At 40.0% G+C, this 14,375-nt stretch overlaps 1 protein-coding gene across 5 annotated transcripts in view; it reads left to right on the top strand.

Moving 5' to 3' along the window:
* Positions 1–14,042, top strand: part of FNIP2 (folliculin interacting protein 2) — a 132,924-nt gene extending 118,882 nt beyond the window's left edge. For all 5 annotated transcript variants that reach the window (XM_059374502.1, XM_059374473.1, XM_059374493.1 and 2 more), the window contains 3 exons: positions 3,657–3,857; positions 8,218–8,333; positions 10,291–14,042. In XM_059374502.1, coding sequence (XP_059230485.1) covers positions 3,657–3,857; positions 8,218–8,333; positions 10,291–10,369 — 396 coding nt within the window. In that variant the 3' untranslated portion in view covers positions 10,370–14,042. The remainder of the gene's footprint in view (positions 1–3,656; positions 3,858–8,217; positions 8,334–10,290) is intronic.
* The last annotated feature ends 333 nt before the right edge of the window (positions 14,043–14,375 follow it).

The following is a 14,375-nucleotide window of genomic DNA, read 5'->3' as shown; positions in this document are numbered from 1 at the left end:
ATATTGACAGAGTGGAACTCAAGAAATGACTGTTTCTAACTCCCCTAGAGCAGAGCAAGGCAAAAAAGATAATTGGCTTATGGCGGAGACTTCATTCCTCTGACAGAGATTGGCTTTCCACCCTGACAATCGCCTACAGCTCTCTATTGATCTCCAGGTTTCCCTCATCCTCCAGTCTCTGTTGGAAGTTTCTCAGTTGTCTGATCACGTCGCTGAGGGAGGCATGGACATGGAGGCTGCTAGCAGTCATGTGGAAGCGGTGGTAGGAGGGCCAGCAGGGACAGAAGGGCCGGCAGCTCTGCCTTGCCACCTGGGTCGTGGGTGTGCGCTCACCAGGGTGTGGGCACTTGTAAGGGCGAGAACAGGGCAGCACTTTTGGAAGTCTCAGATTAGGGAGAATGTAGAAACGTACTGCAGACTCATTCTTTTTTATGTTCTTACTTATTATTTTAAGATTTTAAAAATTTTAAGATTTAAGATTTTACTTATTATTTGTGAGACATTAAGAGGACAGTGGGAGGAAGGACAGAGGGAGAAGCAGACTCCCTGTAGGGCAGGGGGCCTGACTTCGGACTTGATCCCAGGGTGCTGGGATCATGACCTGAGCCAAAGACAGCCGCTTAACTGACCGAGCCACCCAGGTGCCTCTGCAGACTCATTCTGATAAGAGAATTTAATGAACTCTGTGTACAAGAAACTTACCTTGAAATTAATTCTCTTCAGTTTGAGAGAGAAAAGGAAAATTGATAAATAACAGTGTCCCTAAAGTCGGTAAAGCTTTCAACCAAACAAGCATTTTAAGGGAAGTGACTGTTTTAATATTTCCTTCAGATTTTCATTCCAAACTCAAACATCAGAGGTCCTGTTTAATCTCAGACACTAATTGTTGGGAGGAGAACTGTTAAAGGGGTAAATACATGATGGGGCCTTTTTGGTTTTCTAACATTTAGTCAAACTAACAAAGTGCCCCATACCCCTTAAGCTTTGTTCGCTTGTTTTTAAAGATTTGTTTATTTGACAGAAAGAGACACAGCAAGAGAGAGAACACAAGTGGGGGGGGGCAGGGGGAGGAAAAGGGAGAAACAGGCTTCCTGCTGAGCCTGATGTGGGGCTTGATCCCCATGACCTGAGTCAGAGACAGACACCCAAGTCTGAGTCACCCAGGGGCCCCTAGGGTTTTTTAACATTAAGAAGAGGAATCTTACTAAATAAAATTACTGCCCACTAAATAAAATTACTGCCCAGCTGGTAGCTATCCATACTCTATCTTGATTTTCTTAAGATCCACAGGAGGCCAAAGTCTCCATCAGGATGCCGCCCTGCCTCTCCTGCCCTGTTTTTTAGTTTCTGCACCCAAACTCCAAGCCATAAGGATAGCAGATCAGGCTTTTAATAGGTGTTTGAATCATTCAGTCTTAGGTTTTACAGCATTTCTTAAAGTACTTAATTTCTCAAAGGTACTGTTCCATGTGGTTTACTACTGCTGCTCCGTGTATATATTTGTGTGGATCCTGGTGTACATGTGAACTTGATAAAATTGTGAACTTAAAAAATCACCCTTACAGATCCCACTGTTAATTACTTCTGTAATTAAGATACAGCTAATAAGAAAAGGCCAGGATTAAAAAGAAGCCTACATGCAAATTTTTTGTATATTGTAGTTCTGCATGTGCCTTAAAAGTAGAGCCTTTCCAAAGAGGAATTTTAAATTGAATACCAGGGCATAGGGTGTGTATGGGTGTGTGTTTCTCTGATAAATTCAAACATGGTCTTCTGGATCTTAGAGTTCTTTAAATTGTAAAAGCTTGTAGACTGACCAATAGACCAAATCATAAGCCAAATCTTTTTAGTGGGGTTTGCATTTTCTTTGCAAAGATATATGTTAGAAATCTTCAGAATCATTGGAACTTAATTAAGCTTCAACTCTCTGACCTCATAGAAGTTTAGACCAGGTCAGGGATGGACTACCAGTAGCTCACCCCTTAAATTATAACTAAAGTAGTTGCTCATGATATTTTTATATCTTTTTTTGCCTTGACTAATTTACATTTTCCTTTACTTCCATCTTCTTTTAGAAAGTGTTTGTTCTGGGGGCGCCTGGGTGGCTCAGTCAGTTAAGCATCTGTCTTCAGCCCTGGTCATGATTCCAGGGTCCTGGGATCAACCTTCTTTTCTCCTCTTACTCTGTCTGCTGCTCCTGCTGCTTGTGCTCACTCTCCCTGTCTGTCAAATAAATAAATAAAATCGCTATTTAAAGAAAAAAGAGTGTTTATTCTTCAGTAAACAAGTAAGTAGCTACTAAATGACATGGTTAGATGGAGACATTGGGTTTGCCCAGTGGATATATTCAGGGAGTTCTGTGTTAGATATGTAGTAGTCTGAGACTGGGTCTCATGCTTCAGGTATTTCTTTTAAGGTACTCTTTAAATGTTTGGCTGGTTCTTCTCCGTTCTAAAGAACCTGAAAACATAGAAGTCAGCAATACCATGCTGTGTTAGGGAATGCAGGGTGCTCATCATCGCTGTCATTTGCTCATACTTAACCTGTCTCATTTTAATTTAGTAACATTTTTCAAATGCCAGGCCCTGTGCTAGGAGCTAAGAATTCAGGCAGAAAAGATGCAGGTCTCTCCTTCAAGGAACAGGCTCACAGATTCCCCACGGTTTGTCTCAACCCTTGACCCCTTTGTCTTGAGTCTTTTCTCTTTGATCCAGTGATTTAAAAATGACTCATTCTCATTTTTCACGTTCAATTTCTTTTTTAACATTTCTTGTACCCATTAAGTTTCTCCTTTTCAAATAATTGAGCCAACGTCTCTGTCCCTTTGTGTTATCAATATCTGGATCTGCAGCCTTCTAAAGTAACTCATGTTTGGAGAATCCTCCATCCATGACCTCCCCAGTGAGCCATAGTACCCTTATTCCAGGTGCTGGTGATAAAGCAGTTACACTTTGATCAGTTTGAGGACATTAATATTTGTTTGTTGGTTGGTTTTTTAAGGCCTTTTCCTTGATCCCATCAGTGTTTACCCTGTTTGCCCTATGTCACAGTTCACTGGTACTCAACCTGCTCTATCTGTAACTACGGAGTTACTAAGAATTTTGTATTTTAAATTACTCCTCAGTAGCCATTGTTTGACCTTTTGGACTCCTCTAGATAAATTAGTCCCCCATCGGATTTTAGTTGGTTGTTTAGAGTTGATTTATGTATGACACACATGGTCACTAAGTAAATAGTGCTCAATGATTAAAGCTCAGACTAAGCTTGTTTTGGAGAAATGGCAATAGAATCCTACAGCTTATTCTAATTTTCTCCATTTTAAAAAGAGAGTGCAGTCTTTCAAAAGGAATTTTACTATCCAGGAATGTAGGGAGGGCATGTATCTTTTCACTTTTCTGTGAACATTAACAACATTTATAGTGTACTTCCTGGGTGGAAGGAAAAAAATACCAGTTAAATGCAATTTTTATCACAGGAATTTCAAATGACAATTTGATGACACTCCTATTTTAGTCCCTATAACACTCTCAATTTCTGTAGCTCCTGCTGGCAGCTTATGAAGGGTTAGGCTAATATTAAATTACAAAAACATTCTGGACATTCTGAGTGCCACTTGGCAGTGCTGTGGAGAGTTGACCCCCTGTGTTTGTTTCCAGCATCCAGTGCTCGATGAGCCGATTGCCGAAGCAGTCTGTATTATTGCAGACACGGACAAGTGGAGTGTCCAGGTAGCCACAAGTCAGAGGAAGGTGACGGACAGCATGAAACTGGGCCAGGATGTCTTGGTCTCGAGTCAGGTGTCCAGTTTGCTTCACTCCATTTTACAGCTCTACAAGCTTCACCTCCCTGCTGATTTTGTAAGTATTTGTTCTCATATCACCAAAGAAAGATTGTTATAGCACTTCTACTGGTACTTTGATTATAAAATCACAGACCCACATGTTTTGTTTTTAGTATGATTGGACATTAGCATAACTAAAAATAGAACATGCAACAGAACACCAGCCGATGGGATAGATTTCAGTAACAATAGCTCCTCCACGAAACAACACACAGTGACATGGAAATCTTTTTGAATAAGGTATATGGTGAAACAAAAGAGGTTTGGGGGAGGGGATCAGACATAAAAGGAAATTTAAAATCTTCCTTTGGAGAACTCATTAGTTCTCCTTTATCGGACTGACATAAAGCAAGTGAGTTTCTGAAGGGATTCTAGTTCCTTTTGTTTAGGGACTGTTCCTATAATATTGTTAAAGCTAAAATGGAAAAATGGAATATCATTTGTATAAAGACAGTTTTGAAGTATTATACCCATAGAAGATGGTATCGGTTGCTCCTTTTCAAATCGAGTTTTATTTATTTATTTATTTATTAGTTAAGATTTTATTTATTTATTTGTGAGAGAGAGTGCGCATGAGAGGGGAGAAGGTCAGAGGGAGAAACAGACTCCCTGTGGAGCTGGGAGCCTGATTTGGGACTCGATCCCGGGACTCCAGGATCGTGACCTGAGCTGAAGGCAGACGCTCAACCAACTGAGCCACCCAGACGCCCCTCAAATCGGGTTTTAATTTCACTTCATCACATTATATTAAACATAGCAAATAGAACCTGTAAACTCCTAGGAAATGATTAACCTCTCTCCCCCCACCCCCGGCATTGGAATGAATATATAAAACAGATACTTTTCAATATAATATGTGTGTGTGTGTGTGTGCATGTGTATGTGTGCAGAGAGATTGAGAAAAATATATTTTGAGAGGGTGGGAGAGAGGTCTCAAAAGTGGAAGAGAGACTCAAGGGCAGATAGCTAGGAGAAGCTAAGTGAGCTGTCCGACTTCAGGGATTTGTGCTAGGTGAGAGAGTGCCCACCTTCTCCATTCATTCCCTCCTGCACTCAGTTGCCCTCTGCAGTATACCCCCAGACCAGGGTATCCATTACCTCCCTTCTGGCCTCCACAACAGATACAGAGCTATTTAATAACAAAGGAGGAAGCAGAATATTAATTACCTACACTAATTGCAAATGGAGTGGTAATTTTCCTGAAGTAATTTCCCCACATTCCTCAGAAAGTCAAGACTTCTGTGGCCTTCAAGAAGGTGCTTTGAGGGCGCCTGGGTGGCTCAGTGGGTTAAGCCGCTGCCTTCGGCTCAGGTCATGATCTCAGGGTCCTGGGATCGAGTCCCGCATCGGGCTCTCTGCTCAGCAGGGAGCCTGCTTCTTCCTCTCTCTCTCTCTGCCTGCCTCTCTGCCTACTTGTGATCTCTCTCTGTCAAATAAATAAATAAAATCTTTTAAAAAAAAAAAAAAAAAGGTGCTTTGAGATACTGTGTAGTTGTCATCTAAGTGGTGGAAGTGTGTCACGATAGGGAGACCCCCTCAGCGCAACTGGGTTGAAGTATAGGCTTTGCCATCAGTGAGTTGTGTGATGGTGGGTGGTCCTGAGCATCTCTGAACCTCAGCTTTCTCACTTGTAAAACGAAGATAGTACCCATTCGACAAGCATGTCATGAGAATCCTTTGAAAATTAAGTCTGAGATACTGCTTTTTAAAAAACTGGCAAAGCACTCTGCCAATATGAGACACTCTAACAGCCAGTGTACACAGCAGTGGCCTGTGTGTGGCCTTTAGAGTCCAGTAGTCTAGGGTCAAATCCAAGCTCCACTACTTTCTGTGTGACTTCTCAAAGTCTCCGTTTCTACATCTAGAAAGCTGAGGAAATGATGTAGCTTATCTCAGGTGGTTATGAAAATGAAATTAGATGATTCAGGTAAAGCACTTGGAATGCATTACATGTCATGAGTTCTCAGGAAACAACTACTATTAGAGTGATTGCTAATAGTTAGTTTCATGAAATAATTTTACTGGCTGTAAAGACTGACAACAGCTTTTCACCAAAATCTTTTATTTATTTGGGGTTTAGACTGAAGCATATTCTTGAAGGACCTCTGTCCCAAAGGGGTAATGTGAGAAGCACTTATGGGTTATGACGACCTTACTTTTGTTCTATATTTGCAGGCACTTTTTCTTCCTAGTAGCAAGCTGCATCACGCTGATGTAGAGGCTGAACTCTCTTTTTCTGTAAGGAAAGACAGATACATTAGATTTAATACTTTTTTACTGTTATAAAATTTGCCAAACTTTCATATTTTATTCTGTGATACATAAGTCTTATAACATAGCTACATTTGACATCTTAGTTATCTAGGCAGTAAATTGCTATAGCTAATCCTTTTTACTTCGTTTGGGCAGAAGTGTGTTTGGCCACTTAATACTGTGAATGACTTATTTAACCTGACAAAACCGAGGTCAAAGAAAATTTCATCTGCGGTTTGAAATTCTCCTTAAAAAATCACTTGAATGAAACATGACTAAATGACTATTAGAACTTTTAGTATTTTCAAAAGGAGAAAGTGGCTATTTAAAATTTCCGAAGTTAAAAATTGAAGAAATCCATCTCAGGAATAAAATGCCAGGAAGGGAAAGGTAGAACACAAAGCAGTTCAATTTGATAATCAAACCTTTTATAAAAAAAACTCTGAATGATTTGATTTCAAGTTCTGTATAGACCAGTGTTCTCTTTATTTCCACATTACAACATACGGTGTCCATGGGGATGATGAAAACACCATAAATTAACCATTTAAAACAAAGGATGCCATGTAATGTGAAAGTTCTTTTTAATATTTTATAACACCTTATTAAAAACCTTGTATTTACTTTATAAGGAACTGAAACTGAACAGGAGATCCTTTTACCACTTAACTCTGTTTACTTGGAGGAACATTTTCATGAAAATTGGTAAAATCCTGCTTGTTTTGATTATTACTCTTAGTCACTTACCAGTTTTTTCATCCACTCAACACAATGCATTTAAGATTTTTAGCCAATGAAAAACTGAAAAGATTGCCTCTTGAATAGATACTTTTTTCATGTCACTGATCAGCCCAGATGGTCAAGATCAACATTTTCAAATGCATCTGTTAATCTTTTTACCTTGAAAATAACAGGCATAATGGTCTAGAAGAAAATTATGTATGATGGAATTACCCTTGCCAAAGCCATCAGGTGTCTTACTGAAGATGCTTGGATGGCTCTGCCTGCCAAATGCAAAAGCATTTGCCTCTGGTGAAAGACACAGATGGTTGCTATTCTCTAAAAAATGAAGTTGGACATAATTCCAAGGGTAGAGATGTCCTGAGAATAATTGCCTTTTCTTTATTGTTATTAAAGACCTAGTTAAAATATACTCTTGAGAGAAAAAGAAGATTTAAGGTAACCTTGTTCCATTTACTCTACTGTTGAGGATGCATTTTGCCAAAATAATGTGAGCTATAGGAAAACAACAAAGATATTCTTTAAAAAGTTATTTATAGTAGCAAAATCTCAGATTGTCATGTGGATACATAAATAATGGTAATTCACATTCTCAAAAATTATTTAATGATAAAAATTACATTGATAAAGATTTATTAATAACATGGGGAAAGGATTATTACAAGGTTTTTAAAAAGTAGGAGATAATTGCACTTACAGAATGATTTCAGCTGTGTTAAAAGTGCTTTTTTTAAAGATTTTTTTATTATTCATTTGACAGAGAGAGAAAGGGCACAAGCAAGGGGAGCAGCACACAGAGGGAGAGGGAGAAGCAGGCTCCCTGCTGAGTGGGGAATCTGATGCGGGGCTAGATCCGGGACCTGAGATCATGACCTGAGCCAAAGGCAGAGGCTTAACCAACTGAGCTACCCAGGCACCCTGTTAAAAATGCTTTTTTTTTTTTTTTTGTCAGAGACAGAGGGAGAGAGAGCGAGTGAGCACAGGCAGACAGAGAGGCAGGCAGAGGCAGAGGGAGAAGCAGGCTCCCTGCCGAGCAAGGATCCCAATGCGGGACTCGATCCCAGAACCCTGGGATCATGACCTGAGCCGAAGGCAGCTGTTTAACCAACTGAGCCACCCAGGCGTCCCTAAAAATGCTTTTTTAAAAAGACTAGCAGATATGTATGAAAATCTTGTCATTAGAAAAAGTAAGCTGTTGTTTTATAAAAAAACCTTTTCTTCTACCTACCAGTGGTTTGATGTGGTTTATAATTTTCAAGTGTACTGGGAAGGAATGCGATTATAGCTGTGTCCTTAGAAATGAATTAAGAGCATTCCAGCTCTTAGAACGTTGGCAGAGACTTGAATCCCAGCCCTCATTGTGAATGTTATTGGCTTCGCAGTGCATCATGCATCTTGAAGATAGACTACAGGAGATGTACCTGAAGAGTAAGATGCTGTCTGAATATCTTCGTGGACACACACGAGTCCATGTGAAAGAATTAGGTGTCGTACTGGGGTGAGTGCTGTGAAGTGCCACTGTTTCCCCCGTGATAGGACTGACCCCAGCACTGCACCCACTGACTGACCCACTTAGCCTGTCTCACCTAGAACCCGTGGTCCTGGTGCCCCATTGAAATGTGTGGGGTTCATGAGATTTGTGCCTCTGCTGCTTTCCTTCTTCATATCTCTGATACTGGGGTTTCATACCTGCAAACAAATGCAGAGTGCTAAGCGAGTGGTAGTTTATGTTAGTCTCCTCTCTGGATTATTTTATGCTTGAAAGTGAAAAATTTAATCCCTTTTTGCTTGCCCATTTCTAGTCATTTAGGTAAGATGTCAAAGGCGCAACCCGTCAGACATGCAGCAGAGCTTGGGTTTATATTTTGCTCCCTGGAGGAGGCAGGGCAGGCCTTCTGGACCCTCAGGGGCCACCTGCATGTCCACAGGGTGACTGTACTTTCCCCTCCTTCATTAGAATCCCCTTGGGAAGGGAGACGTGCTGATGTGATTGACAGTGTAGGTCATCTTCCAGAGGGTCGGGGTTTGGCCATACCTTCTCTCAGAGAAGAAATTCTGACTTGTTACTCTCTGCTTAATGTTTCAACAGAGAACTAACAAAAAGACATTGTGCCCATGGGGAATTGACCCCCTTCCCTGTGATGATGACTCCCCTAAGAAAACATTGTGTATATAGTGTCAACCTTGAAATTCTTTATCAAGCCTGCTAATCAAAATATTATTTCAAGACTCGGGCCTTTGCATTCTTGTCAGACTTTTCATATTTCACACCCAGGATATGACTTACTGCATTGTTTGGCTCTTGGCATTTCCTGTCATACATTTTTTTCCCCATACTTTATTCAAAAAAGTGTTTTTCCCTTTTGAGGCATTTGCTTTTGCAGTTAACTTGCAATGTGTATTTGTTGCTGTTGTTGTTAGTTGTTGCTCACATCTCTACCAGCCTCAGCCTTGAGTCCTGCCTCACCAGTTTTCCATTGCCCCTGACTGGCAGGTGTCCATCAACACTGTTAGAAGGATCCTAAGGATTTATATACCTTCGTGGTCTCTCGGTCCTCTTGGTACATTAGTGAGGGTCACACCCAGCCTCGCTTTTGCCCCTTCCTCTCCTAGGCAGAACCAGCAGCACAAAAGGTACTAAAGAACTTCTTTATCTACCCTGAAAGGAGATCTGTAGGCAGCTTACTGGAGAAAGCATCGAAAGTTCCATGAAGTAATGCCAGCTACCTTTTTAAATTTTATTTTTGATTTTTCATTTTTGGAATTCAAGGGGAAAAAAATAGGACATATTTCACGGACTGAGGCAGTCCTCATTTTTTTCAGGACATTTGGCAGCGTTGAGCCAGTGACCACGCTGTATCCGCCTCTGCTGTAAGAGAGGTAGCCCAAGCTGCATCCCTTTGATGTTATGATTCTCTTGACTATCTGTTAGTGTCACTTTGCTCTCAGAATCTTGTAGCTCAGATGCTTAGTGAGGATCTAAATTGTCTAACCTGTTGAACAAATTCCCAAGTTTATAGAAAAAACTCTCATTTTCATCATTTTCCTAAGCCTGAGTCTAGCCTAGGAGCAGAATTTCAGTCCGTGTTCCAGAGTGCTGACTGGGAGAACGAGGAGATACTGGAGAAGACATTAGAGTACAATGCAGTGATGTTGTCGAGGAATATAGAAACGCTCTGGGCTTCATCTGGGTGACTCCAGCTGTGGGAAGAGCAGCTTTGTGTACCCCCCCCCAACACACACACACACCCACCGCACACCGCACACCTGCATCCTTCTCTGCATCGTCAGGCAGTGAGTGGTCACTGGGAGATTGTGTTAAAAGAATAGTTTCAGCATCTTTCCACCTCTTTGTCATAGTTTTAAGCAAGGATCTGGCAAGCTTGGTACCTAGCAGTAATACTTTGCTGTAAAATCATGCTATTTTAATATTCTTTTCTTTTTTCACTATTCAGGATTGAATCCAATGACCTGCCTCTGTTGACTGCTATTGCCAGTACTCATTCTCCTTACGTTGCGCAAATACTCTTATAAGCTAAAGCTCAGGACAGTTCTTCCTTGGAAGAAAAAAAAAATCAGATTCTCAACCGAAGGTGAAAGGAGTAAGCTCTCTGTGACGTCAAAAGCATGAGAAGAGCAAACAGAAACAGTCATTCCACCCCTTTGTTTTGTTTTGTTTTCTTGCTTTCAAGCGGATGCTTCGTTGGATGACTTAGGTTTACTTGACGTTATATCATTTGTGTTTTTCGTGAATACTGTTTGGCCTTTTGTTACCCACGAATCAACAGAGAGAGTGACCTTTTTGGTAGGAGGAAACAAACACTACAGTAAACACTAAGCTGCTGGTACAGATCACCTTGTGTGTTTGGGCAGAATGACAAGGGAACCAGTGGACATACCATTCCAGTAGGACAACATTTCAGAATTTAAGCATGAGCTCTCCAAAATGGAAGCTTCATTTTGCAAATGAAGCAAATGGAAGCTTCATTTGCTGTCCTAAGAAGACAGTCAGAGCAAGGGATTCCAGGGCAGAGTTTGCTTCTTACAGAAGGTGAAAGCAAGCAAGCCGCATTGTGCCATCTTCCGCTCCGGTGGCTGTAGACATTACTGCCTGGCAGAAAACAGGAAAGAGGATCGACTGTTGGGCAGAGGGTGCTTTAGGGACCCACTCTTTCCACATCTTGGAGTTTACCTTGTTGCAGATGCAGCCACAGGTAGGTTAGAGACGGACTGTTGGTGCAATAAACCCAGGAACCAATGTAGCATCTTAATCTTATCAAGATGTAGTTCAGAGCAGCAGAGTGCACAGTCTGATACCATATGTTTTAGCCTCATACTTTAGAGCTTTCAGCAGCCTTTTTAAGAGAGGCCATTTACCAAAGTTATTTCTATAAGCTCAAGAGTGTTTCTCTTGCTAAATTCTTCCAGCCGAAGCCACTTTCTTCCACAATAGTTAATACAAACGACTGTTGGTACTTTCAGAGGCACAGCGGGCCTAGCAGGAAGTGAACCTGCAACAGTTCAGGACGGCTAATGAAAGAAATTGGTTTGTACATCTACCAACAATCCATAAATGATCTGTTGTTACATTATCATCTCTGTGCCTTCTAACCCATAAGTCCTTTGCAAAACACCTCTCCAGAAATTAACTCACCCGTGATAAAATCTGCCGAAATGATAGATTGTTTATTAGCATGGTTCCGTTTTTCAGAAACCTTAATGTGAAAGAAACTTTACTTGGTTTACTGGCCATGAACCCTGGCCATGTCAGACCACGTACTGACGTCCAGGGTAAGGGAAAAGACTTTTCAAAACTGGATTGTGAAAAGACCGGCGCTAATCTCACACATCAGAACATTGTTAGCCCCTCACAGATCTTGAGTACAATTGATTATAACCAGGCTCTGATTTCCTTTCACTGTCGTAGAAATTAATTCCGGTCCTTCTCGTGTACCCTTTTGTACCTAAGATTATGAAGTAACGTCCCTTTTAGGGGTTAGAATGACTTCAGATTTTTTATTTGATAAAATTCAGATTCTGAACACCCAAGTTCCATAAATGTCTATTCTTTTACACATGCAAGTTAATTGTTTGAAAGAGTATAGAAGCAGTACCAATGGAGAAAAATAGGTGTAATAATTCTTAAGGAAAAGGTCAGAACTGCTGCCTTCCCTTCTCTCTCTCTCTCTCTCTCTATGATGTGAACTGTAGGTGGGTGCATTAAGGCTCTTAAGATCTTTGCTTTTTATTTTACGTCTTTCTTTTACAGGATTGAAGTTTTCTGTCCTTTTTATGTTTATCTTATTTCCTCTAACATCTGAGTTTGGTGTTTTTAAGTCTCCAGCTCCGTGACATCACTGCTTGCTGGTGTGGGACACAGAGAATGAACCTCACCTCTGGCTCGGCTCCCTCATCATTTGTTTCTCATTATGTGTGAATAAATTATGATAGCTGATGTTACAGCATTCCCATCTGTACCGGTGTAGACCATTCCCCTCATCTCTCTTTCCCCTTTCCTTGTTTACATGTTTTGAGCACTTTCCCTCATTCACCATTTTCCAGGGATTCATAGAAAATAACTAGAAACAAAACTAGTTTCATTCAAAATGTGTATGCATAGCGGCATGTTAAAAATTAGACCCATGTAGGGGAAATTGGGTTTAAATGGCTAATTCTAAACTCCACACATAAAAATTTAGCCCAGTCCTCTCAAAGCCTGAGAAAATTTAATTTGCCTCTTAATCTACTGTTCTAAAACTCTCTCTCGGAAAACATCTATTGGAAAACTACAGGTGGGTCACATGTGGGGGTTGTCTCAGTGACACTCAGGATTCTAGTCAGAACCTAATCCTCACATCTGTTGCCTACAAAAACAGACCAGGAATGTTGCTGCTCTTTTATAATCCTCCTTTAAATAACACTCAAGTTTTGTCTTAAAATTCAACCTCTTCCTGAAAGTGGAAAAGAAAAAAAAAAAATCTCATGGAATTGCGTTCAAATACACCCACACACACCACCCGGTGGCTTCATTCTGTCGTAGCCCAAGAGGCAAGAAAGGGATCCCGCCTTCTCCCAGTGCCCACCTCAAGAAGAAAATTAAAATGAAAACAAAACAAAACAAAACGAAAAGAGAAAACTACCTCAGTTGACAGGATTCCACCTTTAGGGTTTCTTCAACTTTTAAGTCTTACCTGTTGAGTGTAACTTTTGTAGCATCTTGCTTTTTTAAGCAAGCTAGTGAGGCATGACAGAGCAGAAGTGTGTAAATGTTACTGTGATGGACCTCTTTCTAGCATGTTGCAGTTTTATTTTTAATAGATTGACGAGTGATATGAATGTAAAGATAATTGTGTATGTTTAAACATGACAATGAAAATTTAAAATGTAGCTTCCATACTTGTGCATAACTCCAAAGTATTTTATTTTTATCAGTGTTAAATAGCTTTTTGTACAGGCTTCAATCCATTTTTCTGAAGTGTGCTGTTTTTTAATAAAAGTAACTATAATCTTTTCACATCCCATGGAACTGCCGTTTACACATCACAACTTTTTAAACTTACCATATTTTTCAAAAGTAACTTTTTTGGAGGGAGGAAAGTCCCCGCTTGCTAAGTGATACTAAACTGTTGTTTAGGCTCTTATAATTAGGTCCTGAGATTTTATAAAAAATTTAGTCTGTAGCTTTTTAGGTTATTCATTAGAGTTGGTTGTACATAAAAATAAAGAATATAAAGTGACCCTAAAATTCTTTTAAATGTCTGGATTTTCCCACTAATATGTACTTTTGAAAGTATTTTGTTGATGCATACTTTCACCATTAAATTGAAAAATTCTTTAGCTTCTCTTGGTAAATGTGAACCATTTGTTTTTTATTGTGCTGTGGGGGAAGGGATATTTTAATATAATATTTACCTAAATCAAGCAGCCCCCTCTGAGTGTTAATTTTTAAATGTCAAAATTTTGGTGACCATATATCTTCGGAGCAAGATTGCAATATGTTTAAATTTAAGTGGTGTTTAAAAAGGGAAAATTCTGGGATTTGTTATTATTGATGCTCCAGAAGACAAATTGATAGGACTTTATATTTTTGATCAGATAAATATCAATGTCAATGTATAGAAATTTTTTCTTAAAATTTGTTCTTGTATTATTTTGATCCATTTTTCTGTGGCATTTGGTGCAATAAACCTTTTGAATTTATCTTGAAGATCTTCTCAGTACTGCATGTGACTTGTTTCATTTAATCTTAGCTCTTAAAAACTTAAGAGGTCTCATTTCCATTAATTCATGCTGAAATGAGTAGTTATATATGTCAGTGATTTTCAGCAGGGTTGTCTTGGAAGTATAGGGACATTCTTGGTTAGCATAAGGGTGGGTGAGAGTCACTGGCACATAGAGGATGGGGGCTGAGGATGGTAAGAGAAATGTCTTGGAATGTATGGGACACCCCCACAGAGTGAGGAATTGTCCCCCCTCCTGCATGACTTTTAAATGTTCTGCTGGGCATTCATGTGGGTGAAAAAGCTGTATATAATTATCT

Source organism: Mustela nigripes, chromosome 1, assembly GCF_022355385.1.
Source record: "Mustela nigripes isolate SB6536 chromosome 1, MUSNIG.SB6536, whole genome shotgun sequence".
In the NCBI taxonomy this organism is placed as follows: domain Eukaryota; kingdom Metazoa; phylum Chordata; class Mammalia; order Carnivora; family Mustelidae; genus Mustela; species Mustela nigripes.
This window is presented reverse-complemented; position numbering and strand designations above follow the sequence as displayed.